This window comes from Mesoplodon bidens (assembly GCF_964165515.1).
Source record: "Mesoplodon bidens genome assembly, chromosome: 11".
Classification (NCBI taxonomy): Eukaryota; Metazoa; Chordata; class Mammalia; order Artiodactyla; family Ziphiidae; genus Mesoplodon; species Mesoplodon bidens.
The window spans coordinates 66,452,381-66,472,500 of record NC_138167.1 but is presented as its reverse complement, the minus strand read 5'-3'; the positions used below and the strand labels follow the sequence as shown (position 1 = coordinate 66,472,500).

At 55.9% G+C, this 20,120-nt stretch overlaps 1 protein-coding gene across 1 annotated transcript in view; it reads left to right on the top strand.

Annotated features, from left to right (window-relative positions):
- Positions 1-2,880: 2,880 nt before the first annotated feature.
- The window catches only part of CACNA1I (calcium voltage-gated channel subunit alpha1 I), a gene marked incomplete at its 3' end in the record, with an annotated part of 104,407 nt that continues 87,167 nt past the window's right edge, over positions 2,881-20,120 (top strand). The window contains exon 1 of the mRNA XM_081248772.1: positions 2,881-3,132. Coding sequence (XP_081104898.1) covers positions 2,909-3,132 — 224 coding nt within the window. The 5' untranslated portion in view covers positions 2,881-2,908. The remainder of the gene's footprint in view (positions 3,133-20,120) is intronic.

The following is a 20,120-nucleotide window of genomic DNA, read 5'->3' as shown; positions in this document are numbered from 1 at the left end:
TGGGAATGGGGAGCAGGCCCGAAGGCTGTCGCCTGGGCAGCTGCGAGGGAGCAGGTCAGCGGTGGAGGCTGGCTGGGCCCTGGGGAGTGGGTTGGTGGCTTTGGCAGTCGTGGTCTCTAGGAGCCCCGCAGCGTGTGGGGAGAGGTGTGAGGGCAAAGGACAACACAGTGTGACAGCTTTCAATAGGGCGGAGCGAGGCAAAGAGCGAGTTAGTACAACGTGGACAGAGCTTAGCAGGAGGAGAGGAAGCGGCTCTGTGTGGTCCCAGAGGCCACGGCAGCTCTTCCCACCTCTGCGGTTGCAGGCAGGACTTCGGCAGAGCTAGGTGCGGTGGCATGGGGGCCAAGGCGAGGCCAGGCTCTCCTGCCAGTAAAATATACCTCAGATCCACCGCCTTCCCTTCGCCTCCGCCAGCATCCCAGGCCAGCCCAGCCCATCTCTCTCCTTCCTGCCGTCCTCGCTCCACCCCTGCCCCTCCACCCTGTCTCCCTTCAGCCCACAGAGGGACGGCTTAAAACAGAGACCAGAGCAAACCACTCCCTGCGTAAAAACCCTTCTGTGGTTTCCTGTTGGTGCTTGGACTAAAACCCGAGCTCCTTCCGTGGACTCACAGTGGGCCCTGCCAAACTCTTCAGTTTCATCCCCCCTCCTTGCCCCTTGCTCAGCCACACTGGTCTCGTTTCCGTTCCTTAAATGCACTGAGCGTTCCAGCCTCCCAGCCATTCCTGGTACCTGGAGGGCTCTTGCCCGAGACCACCCATGGCTGGTGACTTCTGATTCTTGTTTTTATCTTGAAGGTCTTTCTTTAGAGAGGGTGAGGTGGGTTCTCCCCACTCCCACCTTTCTTCCTTGTTTATTTACTTCCCAGCACTTTTTATTTATTCACCAAATGTTTATTGAGCACCTAGTATGTTCCAGGCACTGTTTCAGGCTCTGGGGGATACAGCAGTGAATGAGACAGACCACAGTCCCTGCTGTCTTACAGCCTCCTTTCAGGTCGGGAGACAGACACTGAATCATAAATACATAAATTATACAACATGTTCAGTGGTGATAAGAGCTATGGAAACCCAGAGAGAAAAATGAATTGACCCGTGTGCCTCTTTCCCTTGCTGGAGTGAAGGCTGAATGAGGGCTGGCGCCCAGTTTGGCTTCTTCACCAGCCTAACCCCAGAGCCCTCACAGTGCCTGCACACAGTAGGTGCTCAGGAAATAATTGTTGGACAAATGAATGAATCGTCAGGGCCTGGGAGAATGGTGGATGGGAGATGGGGAGAGGGTGCTCCCGGCAGAGGGAGCCGTGTGAGCAGAGACCTAGGGGAGGCAGCCGCTGCCCTGGGACCTGACGAGGTCGAGTTTGGCGGGAGCGAGGGCCAGTGCGGGGAGCGGTGGACTTGGGCTGGCACAGCGGTGAGCAGACCTGCAGCCATTCTGGGGAGGATGTTTTTCCGCCCAGTGGTTGACACGTGGAGGGCCGAGGTGCCTGGGAGCTTATGTAAGGCCCGTGGCTGTTTTTCTGGAATCAAGAGCAAAGCCCTGAGCTCAGGAGAAAACTCTGCCTGTCTGATCAGCCGGGCGAAGTGGCAGGAGGCACCAACTCCCGCCTGTTGTCCCCAGGAGCCAGAGAAATGTCCAAATGTATCAGCTCTGGGCGGCTCAGCTGACTGCCCACCGGCCGCGGGCAGCAGCCGGTTGGGTGCCAGGGATCTCTTACTCTTAGTGCCCAGCCTGGCACTGCCAGGGTGCCAGGGCCCAGGAGACCCCAGTGGGTGAGGATTCAGGGATTGGTAACCTCTTGGGTGAGGTGTGGAGAGGCGGGCCCTGCCGTTGGCTGGCTGAGGAGGGGGCTAAGCAAGGCCACAGTCAGTCATCGCTGAATCTGGTGGGCTGGTGCTGGGCTTCCGGCCCCCAGACATGCCCTAGTTCAGTGTGTAGCCTTGGCATGCCCCTCCCTTCTCAGTTTCTCCATGTGTTAAATGGGCCTAATAAGGCTTCTGGGGTTGGAATGAACACTAGACGAGGCCAGGATGTCAGAGTACCTCTGTGTTGAAGTCACAACCAGCTACGTGATTTGCAGGGCCCAGCGCAAAATGAGAATGTGGGAGCCTTGGTCAAAAAGTATTAAGGATTTCAAGTTGGTGACAGCCGGGCTTTAAACCAAGCACAGGGCCCTTCTGAGTGCTGCTGTGGGTGGGTGCCCAGGCGACACACCCAGGAATCCAGCCCTGGTGGAGCTCTGTCTCTGCTGTTACCTGGCTGTGTGTCCATCCTGTCCCTTCTCTGAGCCTCAGCTTCTCCATCCGTAAAGCAGAGAGGTTGGTGTGTGAGGGCTCTGGGTTCTCAGCTTTGTGGGGCAGTGGGTGGGGGTGCCTCTGGGCTCAGCTGTAAGTCTCGTCTCAGCTGTCACTTCCTCGGGGACGTCTGCCCTGATTCCATCCTGGCTTGCCCAGGTACGCTGGTATCTGGTCCCACGGCACCCCAACCTCTGCTTTGTAACACGCATCGTCCTGGCAGTAATGTCTGTCTTTACGATCACTTTCACCTTTTTCCTGCAAATTTTCTTTACTTCGATGATGCAATAAATACACAACTCTAGTATCATTGAAAAAAACCAACCAGCCAACCAACAACTCACAACAATAATATCACAAGTATACTCTAAGAATGTTTTGTTCTCCCCACTTTTCATCTCCCCAAACTGAGGCTCAGCAAGCTTGACCAGACCTGCCCCAGGACCACCAGCTCCTTCCTAATCCTCACAGCCAGAGTGAGGCCGAGGGGCCTGAGGCTGGGCTGTCTGAGCCGTGTCCCCTTGTCGGGGGAGGCGGGTCGCGGAATGGGTGCCAAGCTTGTGCCCCGTCAAGTGCCATCTCTTTTTCTTCCGCAGGGCTCCCTGCTCAGTGCCGACATGGCGGAGAGCTCCCCACTGCCCTCCTCCCCTGCCGCAGCCCCAGCAGCTGAGCCAGGAGTCACGGAGCAGCCCGGGCCCCAGAGCCCCGCTCCCTCCCCTCCAGGCCCGGAGGAGCCCCTGGACGGAGTCGATCCAGACGTCCCTCACCCAGACCTGGCGCCTGTTGCCTTCTTCTGCCTGCGACAGACCACCAGCCCCCGGAACTGGTGCATCAAGATGGTGTGTAACCCATATCCTTTGTATGGCCTGGGTTTGTCTGGGTCCTGCCCGGGACCCGGCTGTTCCCTCTGGTCAGGAGGCCTGAGGCTGCACGGCTCTGGGGTGGTGAGCCAACTCACGTGCTGGGTCAGGGGACACCTTGCTCAGGCCGTGGAGCTCGGATGGATGAGGACCTGGTGTCCTGCTGATGTGAATGTTCTGGAAGTTGCTGATGACTGTGGGGGTCAGTGCAGTGTCTCACTGGCTCAGGAAGCCTTCAGGTGTGAACCTCAGGTCTGCACCGGGACTGAGAAGGCAGAGTTAAGTCAGACCCTGGCTTGTGGCCCAGCTCCCCGTGGCTGAGCCATTTGGTGGGTGGTGGCTACAGGGGTGATGAGAGCCTGATGGGGAGCCCAGGGGCCTGGACCGGAGGCAGTTGACCCCAGCACGCAGGGTGAGACTCCACCCACCTTGCCTCCTACAGTTCTTCCTGCATCCACCTGCTGCCTCTCATCTGCTCGGGTCACCCCTGCTCAAGACCCTTTACTGTTTCCCATCGCCCTGCAGGAAGAGAGCAAAGCACTAACCAGCCCCCTAAGCACCCCCTGCCTCGCTTACCTCACTCTGCTTCCCAAGCTCTTCCGGGCCTCAGGGCCTTCTCACATGCTCTTCCTCTTGAAATGCTTTCCTTTCCTCTTCACCTGGCTAGGTCCTTTGTTGCATCCTTCAAATCACAGTTAAGTGCCACCTCCTCAGGGCAGCCCTCTGTGATTCCCCCTTAGCCCCTCTGTTTTATTAGCCCCTCTGTTTTATTAGCCCCTCAGTTTTAGCCCGTATGTGATTCTGAATCTAACACTTGCCTCCTCCAGGGTGCTATCAGGTGACCAGGACACAGACCGAGCCTGTCTTGTTCATTGCGGGACCCCAGCACCCAGCACAGTGCCTGGCGCACCACGGGTGCTCCTGTAGTGTTCGCTGGGGGCGTGTTGGCAGTGTCCTCGCTGGGTCTCCACTAGTGAATGGAGTGGAGGCTTAATCATGGGGCACTCAGGCTGGGCTTTCGGGTCTTGGGGTGCGGGGGGAGGGGGATGTCATTGATCAGGTGCTGAGGGTTCCAGGATTCTTCCTTGGCCCGAAACCTCCCTCCTGCCCCTCGTCCTTGGGAGGGAGCTCAGGGAGGGGGCAGTGCTTAACGCCTTACTCCTCAGTGCGGGCACGGTTGGCGTTTTGGGTGTGACAGTGTTTTGTGGTCTGAGCTGTCTTGCACAGGACACTTGGTGTTCCTGGTCCCTAAATATTGGTAGGTAGTGGCCCTCAATCACTGTGACAACCAGAAATGACCCTTTGCATTTCCAGATGTTGCAGGATTCTGCTCCCCATCAAGAGCCCAAAGGAACATGGGAGGACATGTAGGCATCAGGGTCAGGCCAGCGGGAATGGCTATCAGGACCAGCAGGCCCGGGAGGGGGCAGGGCAGTGTGGGAGGTCTGCCCCAGACAGACTGTCCTGAGCGCCAGTGTCCCTGGAGCTGAGGGGCCCTGGCTCAGAGCCAGCTGCCCTTTGAAGCTTGGTGCTCCCTGACTCAGCTCCTCATCCAGCCCAGAGGTAGGCCCTGAGTCACCACCTGACTCACTGGAGAGCCAGAAGGCTGCTGGGACCCTCAACGAGCTGGTGAGCTGGGGTGGGAAAGGTCCACTCACCCAAATGTCAGCACCACTCTCTGCCTGCCTGGCCTGGGCCTTGAGCATGCACTGTCAGCAGGGTTTCAGCAGGAAGGACACTGGGTCTGAAATGTCAAGGGGTCCATGGCGCTGTTTGTTTATTTTTTTTCCCATGGTGCTGACTCATGGGTGGGTGGCGTGTGGAAAGCATTGGGAACCAGGGTGAGACAGACCCATGGGCTGGTTCTGCCTGTTGTTTGCTGTGTGACCATAAGCCAGTTTCTTAGCCTCACAGATCCCCAGTTTCTCCACCGGTCAAACGGCGGTGGTATTTACCCATTTCACAGGATCGCACTGAAGACCAAAGCAGTACATAGTGTGAAAATGGATCTTTGTAAACTCGAAAAACTGCCACCCGTGTGGTCATCGCTCTTATTACCTGTGCCCAAAAGCTGAACAGAGCCCTCACATACAGCTGAGTAAACACTGCTCGTGGTAGATTCAATAAGACATTGGGCATCAAGTCTTTAGATAGAACATAATGCCTTCAGAGGACATTGTTTCCAGGGAAAATCAGATTCTATCTCTGTGAGTTAGGTACATTTGTGCCAGTGACGCTGCTAGTACCCATGCCCTCATCCGTGCAGACATTGCTAATCGATAACAGCATCCTCCAGCAGGGCACCCGTGGCAGCATGACTAATCAGTTGGAAACCTATTTTCCACCCTAGATTAGACTTTGAGAGCCTTTCTTAGGCGTGTAACTGGCTGGGAGAAGGGCCAGTAGTGGGCTGTACTCACTCTAGTTTCCCTTCCCTGAGCTTTAGTTTTCTCATCTCTGTAATGGGACGATTAAAGATGATTAGAGATGACTCCTGCAAAGCACCCAGCCGTGTGTCCAGCACAGAGGAGGGCTCAGGAGCGATAATAACAAGAGCTGGCACTTACTGTGCTGAATGCTTTGCCTGAAGTATCACCTTTTAACCCTTATGACCACCTCAAGAGGTAGGTGCTGTCAGAGGCTCAGAGAGGCTGAGTAACTTTTTTTTTTTTTAATCAATTTATTATTTGGGGCTGTGTATAGGGTCTTCGTTTCTGTGTGAGGGCTTTCTCTAGTTGTGGCAAGTGGGGACCACTCTCCATCGTGGTGCGTGGGCCTCTCACTATTGCGGCCTCTCTTGTTGCAGAGCACAGGCTCCAGACACGCAGGCTCAGTAGTTGTGGTGCACGGGCCTAGTTGCTCTGCGGCATGTGGGATCTTCCCAGACCAGGGCGCGAACCCGTGTCCCCTGCATTAGCAGGCAGATTCTCAACCACTGCACCACCAGGGAAGCCCGAGGCTGAGTAACTTTTATCCAGGTTGTGCAGCCAGGATGTGTTAAAGCTGGCGTGAAATCCTCAATTTCTCTGAATCCCCAGGCTCAGCTTTTATCCAGGACATGGCTGCCCCCTGCGGAGTCTGAAGACGGGGTTCTCCCCACTCCACCGGAGCAGGGACGTTTGCTTTGCAGTCCCAGGTGGCCGGGCAAGGGTCTTCCTGGGTTCCAGTGTCTACCCTTGGGAGCCACCTCACTGTGCCCTGCCAGGGGCTGCCCCCCGGAGGAGTTCGCAGCCCCCTGCCTTCCGGCATGCTCCTGGCTGCCATCTCCCCCGCGCCAGCCAGTGCTGAGTCAGCGCTTCTGCCGAGGCGCAAACCAGCCATGCACGGTGGAAGCCGGTCCGCTGTGAAGGCTGCCTCTCTGCTGGGCAGGGGGAGGGCGCCAGCCTGGGCCGGGAGCAGGGAGCCGCCAGCTGCCAGTGACCTTGGATAAGTCACTTCCCCTCTCTTGCCCTCAGTCTCCCTGTCTGCAGGTTGGGGATACTTGGGCAGTGAAGTCAGGAAAGGCTGCCTGGGGTGCCCATTTCCCTGCCGCCTTTGTCAGGAAACATCTCAGTGGTGTCTGTGGGGACGGGGCTCCGTGTTCCTTGTGGGTGGGCTCAATCGCTCTGTGCTTTCATGGCTGTGGTCCTGGTTCTCCTCTGCCACTCTGTCCCACTTCTGTTTGCTTCTGGTCCCCTGCCGGGGGACCCTCTGCTGCTAGGGTGGGGTCTGTGGGTGCTCTTGCTTTGAAGTCCACCTGGCTGAGACCCCTGCCTTGCAGACCCTCTAACCTGGGTCATCACTGGGCAGGAAGAGGGCAGGGCCCAGGGTCTCATCATAGCCCTGTGATGCCAAGCCTTGTGCTGTTCATTGTGAGGGTTCAGTGTGTTGGTTCTGGGGGTGAAAGGGATCTTGTTCATCCATCCTTCACTCACCCATTCATGAGCTCGGTCAACAAGCCTTTACTGAGTGTGTGCCGTGTACCAGGCACGTGCAGAGGACAGCTGTGGCCATTTTGGGCAGGAGAGGGTCACGTCAGCCAGGAGACCATCATTGGAGGGGACCTGTGGGATGGTGACAAGGGATGATGGTGGCCCATGGTGCTGGTGGGGCCTGGAGAGGGGGGTCCGAGTGGAGGTGTGGCTGCTTTGGGGTTGGTGTTGGAAGGAGAGGACTTAGAGGTGACCGCCGGGACTGTGGCTTGGTTGAGTGTGAATGATGACCTGCTCCTGGCTTCTTGGCCGAGAGGCCTTTGTCTTTGCTGAGCCTCTGTTTGTTCATCTGTGAAATGGGAGCCTCTGCAACACCCCCCCCACCACCATTTGGGAATGTCAGGGGGTCCAGTGAGAATTCCAGGGCAAGCATTGACCGGGCAAACTGTTAAGTGCAGAGTGACAGCTCTGTGCACACTGGAGCTGATGATGGAGCTTTCAGGGTTAGGGTGGCTTGGGTGCCCTGGCTCAGGACAAGGGTCCTGAAGGCTGGCGGGGAGCTGGGTCCCACGTCTTTGACGATGGTCTGAGAAGGTTGTGGGCTGGGCTGCCAGGGAGAGCGGTGTTGACGGGGGTGGGAATGTGCTGGCTCCTGCAGGGTCGAGGTGGGGAGAGGGCATGATGGCTGGGGAGTGAGAGGGGGGAAACCTGCAAAGCCCTAACCATGGGGAGAGAAACGGGGCCATCACCAGCAGGAAGTCCCCTCTCCCATCGCCCTGCTCCCCTGCTCTGGTCATTTAGTCCATCCCCCTGCCTCTGGCGGGCTACCTCTCAGTCCTGCTGCACCAGACAGGGCCTTGGGCCTCCTGATAAGGACATTTAGGGCCTCTGAGGGCTCTTGACTATCAGGAAGTCCTCCTTAATCTAACCCCCACCCCTCCTGTCCTGAGCCCTTTCCCGGGAAATCCGGGCTTGCATTCCTCCACCTCTTCCTGTCTAAGCAGGTGGCTCCCGGGATCTCACCCCTCCTGTCCCACTGACAGCTGGCGTCACCCTCCCTCTTCTTCCCTGCACAGTGGAAAGAGCACCCAACCAGGAGCCTAAAGCTTGGCAACCTCGGATGAGTGCCTCTCCCCTGGACCCCCTCTCTCCTCCCCACTTGCCTTCAACATCAGGGGGTCCTGGGGCTCCCAGCATGGAAGCGGTTTGTCACTTGTCAGGTACTGTTTCCTCCCTCCCTGCCTGCCTTCTTCCATTTGTTTGCTTATTCATTCCTCACGCAAAAACCTTCAGCAGCTCTCTGTCACCCCCAGAATAGTTTCACTTAGCCTGGATTCAGGGCCTTCCATGATCCACCTGGTTGGCCTCCAGCTGCCTTTCTGCTATTTCCCTTCACACACTCTGCTCTGAAGCCTAAACAAGCTGCTGGTGTTTCCTGACACCCCTGCTTCCCTGACTTTGCTTCTGCTGGGTCTGCCCCCACAGTGCCCTCTCCACCATCTCCATGGTGCCAAATCCTGCCAGCCCCACCAGCCCCAGCTTCCTGGCCGCCACCTACAGGAAGTTTTCCTGGATCTCAGCTTTTTCCTCTCTAGGCTCCCTTAGCCTTTTATCAGTCCTTCCCTATCTTAGTTTCCTCCTGCCTCAGGGAATTGTTGGTTGCTGGCCTTGTCTCCTCCTCCAGGTGTGAGGCCCCAGAGGGCTGGACCTGTGGTTCTCACTTTACTCTGTGCCTCCAACGCCCAGGCCTGGCACAGGTGGGCTTGCTCATCACTTTCCGCTTTACAAAGTACTTTCCCACTCGCCATGACCTCTCAGATACTCTCAGCTCCTCCCATGCAGTGGCAGGGCTGGGAGTGTGCTAACTCCCCACTCTACAGCTGGGGAGACTGAGGCCAAGGAGGGGAGCGTGAACTGCCCGAGGTCACATGTTGAGTAGTCAGCAAATCCAGGGCAGACCGGAGCCCAGGACTCTCAGGCCAGGGCCTGGTCGCAGCCAGGGAAGGGGTTCTTTCGGAGAAGGTGTCCCCTCCTCCTTCAGCCCTGGCCCAAGCGGAATGCCCAGACAGACGGCAAGTGTTGCTGGAAGAGGCAACACATGTCTGGGAAATTGTCCGTTTCCCTCCATCTGGTGTAGAGAAGGTTGTTTTTCTCAGAACTAAAAGTCAGCATCAAGTTATGCCCTGGGGACGTTCATGGTAGTCAGAGTGGATGCTGCACGCTCATTGGTCAGCAGGGTAGACTGGATGGCCAGTTAGAGGAGCCTGGCTGGGCCAGGGAGAGCCTGACTCACAGGGCAATCTCAGGTACTGTCACCTGGAGATTTATATGTAAAGAGAGCTACAGGGGGCTTCCCTGGTGGCGCAGTGGTTAAGAATATGCCTGCCAGTGCAGTGGACACGGGTTCGAGCCCTGGTCCGGGAAGATCCCACATGCCACAGAGCAACTAAGCCTGTGCACCACAACTACTGAGCCTGTGCTCTAGAGCCCGCGAGCCACAACTACCGAGCCCGTGTGCCACAACTACTGAAGCCCGCGAGAGACCGTGCTCTGCAACAAGAGAAGCCACTGCAATGAGAGCCTCATGCGCCGCAATGAAGAGTAGCCTCCGCTCGCCGCAACTAGAGAAAGCCTGTGAGCAGCAACGAAGACCCAACACAGCCAAAAAAAAAAAAAAAAAAAAAAGAAAGAAAGAGAGCTACAGGTGCAGAAGTTGCCCTTGACCCAGCCTGGGAGCATTGATGAAGCCTACCTGGAGGGGGGACATTTGGCCTGGGTCTTGCTGCATGAGTAGGAGTTTTCCAGGAGAACAGTTGAGGGATGGTATTTTAGGCAGAGGGAATAGTGTAGAGAACAGTGAGGAGTTTAGTGTGGCTGTAACAGTGTGAGGCAGGGGCTGGATAGCAGGGTAAGAAGTGTCAGGTTAGAGCTTGCTCTCTGTCTTGTGGGCACTGGGGAGCCATTTAAGGGGGTCCAGCAGGGATAGAACATGAGTAATTTCATTTATTAGAATGGTCCCTGCTGGAGCAGAATGGAGGATGCTTGAGGGAGAGAGACTAAGGTCTGCAGACCAAGCAGGAGGCACCTATAATGAAGATTGATTGATTGATTGATTGATTCAACAAGTGTTTATCGAAGCCAGCTTCAGTAGTGTTGGACACTGTTCCAGACTTGGGCGGAGGTGCCCCCAGGGCTGTTCAGCCATGTTGGGTGGGACCATGGTGCACCAGGCCTGGAACCCAGCAGTGACCCCTAGGAGTCCCCAGCCTGATGGGGGAGGCAGAGCCGCACCCGAATCATACTCCAGTGAAGAAAAATAGGGTAAAGACCGGGCAGAGGGACCCTGAGGGGCTGAGGGCACCAGGAGGCTGCAGTGGTCAGTTCGTCCTGACGGGGGATGCAGCAGGAGCTGTGAGTGGAGAAAGAGCAGGGCAGGAGAGACTTTGATGGGAAGTGGGCAGAGGGGCATGGCATCCCAGTTGAGGAAACAGTCTGGTCAAAGGTTCCAAGCCAAGCTGGGGTCACCAGGGCTGCTGATTATAGCCTGGGGTGTGGGTAGGGAGAAGACAGGAGTGGAGGCTGAGCGTGCAAGGACGCTTCTGGAAGGCTGTGCTGGAGCGGGCGCTGCGTCCCCTAAGGGCCTCCTGTGCACTGGGTGCAGCTCAGCGCCATCCTCGAGATAGCCCGTTTGCTAGTCGAGGCCAGCTTGTGCGGGCCACCCAGGCTGGCGGTGGCGGAGGCGGGTTGGGGGGCAGCCTGTGCGCCGGTCCTGTGAAACCTGAGAGCCCAGACCAGGGGATGTCTCCTTGTGACTGGTGCACAGCAGGAGGATTAGAAAGAGGGCTGGCTAATGAAGAGTCAGCCCCCTCCTGGGGCATTTAAAATGTGATTGGATTTTTACTCCTCCCTCCTGCCTGGGCTGCAGCTCCGTGTCAGAAGCCAACTTTGACCTGTCGCCTCCCTCAGACCGCGTCATGGTCCCGTGGGGAGACAGATGGCCCTGTTTGTTTCCCTTGGAGAGAAATCGATACGTCTTTTTAATCAGCCACAATGTCTTCCTGCTCATCTCCCTCCAGCTCTCCTATAGGGCTGCCTTCCACATTTCTGCCCCTAGCTGCCCTGTGGAGCTGTGTTCTGCTCCCCCGTCTCCCTCATCTCTCCCCAAGTTCAAATCCTGACACTGGTGCTTACTGCTGTGTGATACTGAGCAAACACCTGGACCTCTCTGGGCGCCGGTTTCCATCTGGCTCATCTAGATGAGAAAGCAGGAGGAGAAGGCTTGGCTGATGGTGAAGTGCTGTATGAATGTGGAGGCGCTGGGCTGGGGAGAGAGGCCGAGCCCACGTGCAAGCCCCGTGATCTCAGGCCGGTCACTCCTCCTGTCTGCGTCTCAGTTTTCTCATCCCTAAAATTGTTGGTGAGGGAAGGTTGAGCTGTATCAACTGTGATTTTTCAGTCGGGAGTGATTTTGCCCTCGGGCCACATTTGGCAAAAGTCTGGAGATGCTTTTGGCTGTCACAGCTTGGGGAGAGGGTGCTACTGATTTCCAGTGGATAAAGGTCAAACATCCTACAATGCACAGGACAGCCTCCCACAGCAAAGAATTATCCAGCCCCAAATGTCAATAATGCTGAGGCTCAGAAGCTCTGGCCTAGGTGGTCCCTGAGATCTCTTGAAGCTCTGAGAAAGAACGGAGTTGAAGGTCTTGTGAGGAGGAGGGCTGAGACTGAGGGTGGGAATCGCTCAAAGAGGAGTCGAGGATGGTGCTGAGTCCCAACCGGAAGTGTTTCCTGTGGTCCCGTAGACTTGGGTTTGGGTCCTGGAGCTGCCATTTACTAGAGAGTCACATTCCCAATCACCTTCCCATATGCCCACCCATCCATCTGTCCCCCATTCACCCATGCACCCACCCACCCATCTCCCCACCCGCCTTTCTTTACTTCATCCATCCATCCATCCATCCACCCACTCATCCATCCATCCACCCATCCATGCATCCATCTTTTCATCTCTGCATCCATTTATCTGCCCACCCACCCACCTATCCACCCAACTCTTACATCCGTGCATTCATTCACCCATCTTCCCAACTATCTACCCATTCAATCATCCATTCATCCAACTACCCAACAGCCCCACCCCCACCTTCCTACCTACCCATCTGTCAATCCATTCACCCATTCATCCATTCACTTGTTTGGCAGATGCTGAATCCCCAGCTCAACCCTGTGTTGGGCACCATCACTCTCTCCTTGTACTATTTACTTACAAGACCTTTTGTACCTGACTTATTCTCCTCACCTTCTGCTAGATTGTGAGCTCCTTGAGGACAGGTGCCATGTTCCATTAATGCCTGTCTCTAATTTAGCTTTGACCCTCAGCCCTGCACATAGTAGGTGTGCAGCAAAGCTTTCAGTGAGGTGCATCCTAGTAAACAAGGTTGGAGGTGGAGGTTATATGGACAGAGACGAGGCCGGCCCAGAGCCCTTACACGAAGGGATGCCGAGCCAAGGAATTTGGAAATTCTCTGGAAGGCAGCGGAGCCACGGAAGCCTTTTGGTTTTGGAGGAGCCCTCAGGCTGCTGCGTGGAGGCTGTGGCAGAAGAGGCAAGGCTGGAGGAGGAGGCTGTTCACGGACTCAGGGGTGAGACAGTGCAGCCTGCCTGGGCAGTGGGGTGCCGAGGAGTGGGTGGAGAGGAGAGATTTAGGGGGTGAAGCAGACAGGTCTCTGAGATGGGCATGGGGATGAGGGGAAGGAGGGCTCTGAAGGGTTCTAGTCTGGATGACTTGCAGGATTGGTGGTGGTTGGGGTCCTTGTTCATGGGGGTGGGAAGTTCAGGGGAGAATTTGGTGGTCTGGGGAGAGGAGGACCTATCCCATCTTGGATCTGATGAATTTGAGGTTCCCAGAGACATCCCAGAGCAGTGTCTGGGAGGCCATTTCAGCAGGGAGTGAACCTGTGGCTGGACCAGACAGGACCTGGTCAGCCCAGGGACGGTTGTCAAGGCTCTGGGAGAGGGTGTGGGGTCAGGGGATGGAGAAGGGAGATCGGGGACTGGGGAGCCTGAGAAGGGCCATCATTCAAGGTGTGGAGTCCACGAAGCAGGAAGGGCATCTGCTCAGGGGCTTGTGGTGTCCCCAGCGCCCAGGAGGAGAAAGTTTCTAGAACAAGGGTCTTAAACTAAGGTTTGTGAACTTGGATGGGGACAAGTTGCATGTTTGTTTTCACTGAGTTCTGACTGAAATGGAGCATTTCTATCTATTATGAATGGAGGCAACCAAGCACGGTGGGGTTACTGGCAGTGTCTGCGACTGTCACCAGTAGCAGTCACCGATATTTAATATTTCCGTGCCACATCATGGTCGTTGTAGAGCTCTCAGAATGTCATTGACATTCATCCCTGCTTCCCAGGCAGACAGCATCAGACCCGCCCCAGCTCTGGTTATTTGTTGTGTTGATAACGAAACACACCCCCATCACAAATTTGTTTTTCTAAAAAATATTTTGACAAGTATTTTAACAGAGCTGGCTTCCTTCCTTTCTAATACTAAGCATTCTTTTAAGAACAATTTTGCACTTAAAAACATTATTCTGAGAAAGGGCTCATGAGCTTCCTCAGGGAGAGAGTGGATCGGCCATGCCCAGTGCTGCTGTCTGGGGGGCGTGGAGGATGGTGTGCACGCGAGTTAGCGCGTGTACATGCGGGAGGGGCCACGGGGCTCCATGGGAGTGCACATGTGAATGTGTGTACGTGGGTGGTCAGGGGCAGGCAGGGGATATGTGTGGTGGGGACAGGCCCCCAGGAGGCTGAGGGAGATTGTCATCACCCTCCATCCAGCCCTCACCTTCTCCGTCTGTGTCTCCACGGAGTGTTTGCTCATGGTTTCTGGAGGGCAGGGACCATGTCTTCTTTATTTGGGGTTCCCGGAGCCACTGTGGGCCAGACAGAGGGGACCCTCAGTGAAGAGGGGCTGAATATATGAATAACGAGTGATGGATGTTAAAAAGGAGAAGGGGGGAGTTCAGGGTGGGGAGGGAGGCTGCAGATCCCTCTGGTGTAGAAGTCCCTCCTTAGCCTGCTTGATGCCTCCAAGCGACAGGGACCTCACTCCCTCCTGAGGCTGCAGATACCCCTGAGCTGCTGCTCCAGGTGGGCCTCTGGGCACAGAGAGGGTCGGATATGCTCTGCCCTTGGAGAGCACAGCCTGGTTGGGGGCGGGAGGCTAGGACAGACCACACCGTCATCAGGGGGATGTCCAAGCTGCCGGGAGGGCCCAGGGGAGGCATCCACACCCACTGCCTAGGACTCCAGGAGGCTCCCCTGCAGTGCACCTTCTTTGTGGATGGGCTCCTGAGGCTGGGACAGCTCACAGACAGTGGGACCCTGGCCCCCCAGGGGCCTTCCCTGCCCTTGTCTTCAGCGATGGCTGAGGTGTGACGTCTGGAGAGGGTACTTGGCTGGAGCTTCTTTCCTGTGGACCATCCGCCCCGGGTTTTCTTCCAAGCTGACGGCCCCAGTTCCCTCACCATTGCCTCCCCCACTCCAGCTGTCTGCACTGGGCACGGAGGCCTGCTGGGCATCTGGGAATCAGAGAGTTTGGCCAAATTCAATGAGTTGTCAAATTACAGGGACTCTAAGAAGTGGGCTTGGGGGCAGGGACAAGGAAGGGAGAGCTCACTCGTTCTAAGGGATCTCAGCCCACTGAGGCTCCATAGCTTATAACCAGAACCAATCAGCCTGGGCAGGGCTGTGTGTCATGTGGGGAGCTCCCTGTTGCTAGAGGCATGTAAGTGGAGAGAGGCCTAGGACCATCTGCCCAGCGGGTCTCTTCACTTTGTGGAACAATTTTCTGCCTCAGCTCAACAACTGTGACACCTTGGGCAAGTCCTGCAGTCTCTGGACCTTCATTTTCATATCTGTTAAGTGGGTGTGTTGATGTCTGCCATGCCTGTCTCCCAAGGCTGCCGTGGGTTTGGACAGAACAAATCTTTAAAAAAACAGAGATGAGGGCTTCCCTGGTGGCGCAGTGGTTGAGAGTCCGCCTGCCGATGCAGGGGACACGGGTTCGTGCCCCGGTCCGGGAAGATCCCACATGCCGCGGAGTGGCTGGGCCCGTGAGCCATGGCCGCGGAGCCTGCGCGTCCGGAGCCTGTGCTCCGCAACGGGAGAGGCCACAACAGTGAGAGGCCTGCGTACCACAAAAAAAAAAAAAAAAAAACAGAGATGGAATGGTGTGAGGTTCAAATCTGGTTCTGTCCCTTGTTGTGGCCTTGGGCAAGTCTGTGAAACAAGGATGGCACCCTTCTCTTGCAGGGCTGTGGTGAAGGTGCCCTGGGGGTCCATCACAGCTGGTGCCCCAGCGGGTGCTTGTGTTTTTTTAATTGTTGCATTTTATTTTTCCTTATAGCTGTGATTCTTTATCATTTTTTGTTACACTTTTTATTGAGGTAAAGTGTGCTTGCAGTAGAGCTCACAAATCTTAATGTCCAGCTCAAGGCATTTTTTCCATATACACACACTCCTGTGACCCCACTCAGGCCAAGAAGAACATCTCCAGCCCCGCAAGCTCCCTCACCCCCACCTGTGAAGGACTCTCCCCCAGAGTTACCGCCGTTCTGACCTCCTTCCCTATTGGTTTGCTTTGCCTGGGTTTTCACTTCGTCTAATTGGATTCGGACATTCTTTGCTCTTTGGCATCTGGCTCCTGTTGCCAGCGTTATGCCTGGCAGCTCCATCCATGCTGCTGCAGTAGTTTGTTCTTTTTCATCACTGGGTAGTATTCCATCAAAAGGATGTACCACAGACTTTCTCAGCCTCGGCACAGTTGACATTTTGGGCTGGATAATTCTTTGCAGTGGGGCTGCCCTGTGCATTGTAGGGTTTTGAGCAGTGTTCCTGGAATCCACCCACCGGGTGCCAAGAGCATCCTTCAAACCCTGGTTGTGACAACCAAAAATGTCTCCAGACATGGCCACGTCCACTGGGGGCCAAAATCATCCCCAGTTGAAATCTCCTGCCCGACTCATTCTCCTGTTGACGGACACTTGTGTTGTTCCCAGGTTGGGGCTGTTAAGAATTGCACGTGCCTTTTTGTGGACTTATTTGGGCATTTCTCTGGGGTATGGACCAAGGAGTGGCACAGCTGGATACTAGCATAGGCTTATGTTTAGTTTTTTTTTTTTTTTTTTGCGGTACGTGGGCCTCTCACTGTTGTGGCCCCTCCCGTTGTGGAGCATGGGCTCCGGACGTGCAGGCTCAGTGGCCATGGCTCACGGGCCCAGCCGCTCCGCGGCATGTGGAATCTTCCCGGACCGGGGCACGAACCCGTGTCCCCTGCATCGGCAGGCGGCCTCTCAACCACTGCGCCATCAGGGAAGCCCAATGTTTAGTTTTAATAAATGCTGCCAAGCAGCTTTCCAGAGTGGTTGCTGCTCATAAAGATAAGTCGAATGAATGAATGAGTGAATGGATATCCTCTTTAAAGCCCAGGACCTGGAGCATATTTGACATTCATAATGGTAACCACTTTTACGACGTGGCCTCACACCATGGCGGGTCCTGGAACATGGAAGCACTCTGGACATCTCCCGGGCAGGAGTGAGCCTGGTTCATCTCAGTACGATGATGCACAGGCCAGGTATACAGCAGGTGCTCCATGGATGCTTGTGAACCTGGCCTCGGAGGATCAAAGAGCTGGCCCAAGAACAGGGATCTGGAACCTCAGGCCCTGGTCTATGAAGGGCTGAGGCCTGCATGCCCATCCTTGGACTCCCTGGGGATGTATATGGGAGGGATCCTGTATAAGGGCTGGTCCACTTTTCCTGCCTGCCCATCCTTGGACTCCCTGGGGACGTATATGGGAGGGATCCTGTATAAGGGCTGGTCCACTTTTCCTGCCTCCCTGGTCCAGGAGGATGCAGCTCCCAGCCCTCTTCCTCCACTTGATTTATTTAGACAACTGAGGTGCACCCTGGGAAATGGATCTGATTTCAGATTTGACAAAAATTAAAACAAACTTGGCTGCCCCAGCCAAACCCAGCACTCCCACCCCCCACCCACCTTACCAGAGCCCCCCAAATTACAGAAACCATGACTGTCAGCTGGGCCTACAGGATGAAGGGTGGTGGTTGCCATGGTAACTGTGCAGGCCTTGGCTCTGGCTCCTGGAGAGGGAGGCTGCCCTGAGGGGCCTGCTCGGGCTTTGGACACTGCCCAGCTGGTCATTCTTCTCTTTGGGAAGTGGCAGATTTGAGGGGGCCCCCGGCATTGTGGCTTCCCTGGTGACCCTGTCCTCCCAGATCACACCCCGGCCTTCTTAAGACAGCAGCCAGGCATGGGGTGGAGATGGTACTGATCTAGCTCGGCTCTTACTGGGGGTCTTGAGGCCAGCACCCTCTCCTCACTGGCTTCCCCTCCTGCCATGTCCTGCACACAGGTCCTTCCTTCCCAGCCATGGTGGGGGTGGACTATTCCCCTTCCTGACCCCGCACTGCTGACCCAGGCCCAATCGGGAGGAGCCAATGTGGGCGAGAAGGGAAAAGCAAATACTCCACAGAGCACACGCCAGTCCAGGCCCTGTACTTGGGGCCAGAGAGCACGTGGCCGAGAACTGGGGATTTGGAGTCAACAGAAGCAAGTTCAAATCCTGCCCTTGCCACGTACCAGCCATGTGACCCTGGGTGGCTGTGGCTGGAGCCCTGCAGCCAGCACTGGTGCCTCAGTTTCCTTATCTGTAAAATGGGGGTAACAGTAGTACCTGCCAGTTGGGGGGAGTTGGCTGAAGTTGCAGGGTGACTCTCCACGTTGCCAGGCCTGAATTGATTGATTGTATTTAAAGGCTGTGAGCGAACGTTCAGCACTTGGAAGACAACCATTGTCTAAAGGGTTTGTGATGGAATCTCTTATTCTTACTCAAGGTCATGTTAAGTAATCTGCAGTTAACAGCAGCCTGGGATTTTCAGTCCTTTGCTGGTGAGGTGGCTTTTTTTTTGCCCCCCCAAAGCCAAAGAATGGGAAACTCTGCACCCTGTTATAGAAGAGGTTGACAAGGACCGGGGCTTCCCCTATTGCACACAGATGACAAGCCCCGGTCCTCAGTCCATGGCTACATGGGCTCTGTGTTCTGGGGCCCTGGGAATAGGGCCTGGACTGGCATGTAAGGTTTAAATGAGATAATACATGCTGTTTGATTAGAAAGCTCCTTGGCAGACAAACACTCCAGAACACTTGAGATGTGTTTGCCATTGTTACCATTATCGCCGTTGTTAACCTGGTGCCGGGCACACAGCAGACGCTCAATAGGTGTGCATTAATTCACTGCTGGGCTCTGAGGCCCCAGTTCTGAGGGCCATAGGAGGCACTGAGGGCAGAGCAGGGGGTGCGGGGAGATGGGCTGGGGCTCCTAAGGCGAGGCTGGCAGGAAGCGGGGCTGAGACGGGGGCAGGGGTGGAGCTGGGAGGTGGGGTGGGGACCTGTGCCTAGTGGCTGCTACACATGCAGAGCCTGTACGTTTGGGGACATTTGGGTTTTGGTAGGGCTTGGAATCCAGCTGTGACTCACGGACCCCTGTGGGTGGGGAGTCTCTTGTCAGAGGGTCACTTCTGATCCAGGCTCACCCTGTTGCTGGATGCTCTCTGCCCCTCTGTGTCCCCTCTGGGCAGTGGGGGATGGGATCAGGGGCTCTCTGAGGACCTGGATGGGGTTGTTCTGTGACAAAGGTCAGCCAGAGAGGGATGCAAGTCTGGGCACGAAGTGGGCAAGGGGGCAGGGTCCTAACTGCAGAGCCTCAAGTGCCAGACGGGGGCCCTGAGCCTCGCTGTGGGAGGTAACGCAGGGCCGTTGACAAGCCCCTGCCTGCCCTGTTCCCCAGAAATCCCTTACCACCTTCTCTGGGCCTCTGTCCTCCCTCGCATTGTCCTGGAGCCCCGGAGCTTTGCCTGAAGGCTTTTGGAGCTCCTCAGTGCTTGTGACCAAAGATGGCAACATTGGGCGTTGGGCCAGGCCACCAAGTTGCTCAGCCCGCGACCTTTTCTCCCTCTGATGCTCTCCGACCCTGCACCATGTGGTCTGGCTTAACTTCAAGGAGGGCTGGTGCCTTTGATCCCCAAGCCAGTGGGGAGCGTGTCAGGAACCACGGGCAGCGATGCCAGCTCTGGCCTGACTTCTGAGCCTCATGGGCTCCTGGAAAGGGCCCAGGCTGTGCCATCTGGGATTTCCCCCAGTGCCTCGGGGCAGGGCTGAGACTGTCCATCTCTGAGTGTCTGAAGCTGAGCAATCTAGAGGTGAAAGCCATTCCATCTGCCGCTTCGAGGGATGAGCCACAGAGGCACCCCCGTGGCGGCAGCTCCCGCACCACTAAGTCAGAGCATTTGGGCCACTTACTGACTGTGTGACCTTGGACAGGTCACTCCAACTCTCCAGACCGTTTCTCCACCTGCCCCCAGTGGGCTGTGATGAGCGTTAGGGCCATGCCCCTAGGGGCCTGGCATACAGTAGTCGTGATTACTGCCAAGTTCATTACTGTGATATGAGCTAGACCAGGTGGGTGGGGAGCACTTCCGGAGAGGATGCTGAGCCACCACTATGTGAGTGGGGAAAGGTGCTTCAAGGGAAGCTTCAAGAAGAGGTGACAAATGACCTGGGCTGTCACCTGAAGGATGAGTAGGAGTTTGCCTAGTAAAGATGGTAGAAGAAAATACATGCAAAGCGTATGCTTAGGGACAGCAAGAAGTTCAATGCATGCAAAGGCTGGTGGGAGGTAAGCCTAGAAGAATTTAGTGAGGTCAGAATGTAGGAGGCCTTGAGTGTGTCAGGCCAGGGAAGGTGATGGGGAGCCATGGAAGGTTTTTGAACAGGGGAGAGGTATCATCAGAGTTGTGCTTCAGCCAGATTAATCTGGCAGTGATGAAATAGCTTGGGGGCAAGAAAAGCAGGCTCTGGTTTTGCATCCCAGCTCTGCCTTTTCCCAGCTGGGGTCCTTGGGCAAATTGTATTCCCTTTTGTGACTCAGTTTCCTCACTTGTAAATGGGCTTATAACAGTGCTGGAGGATTAAATG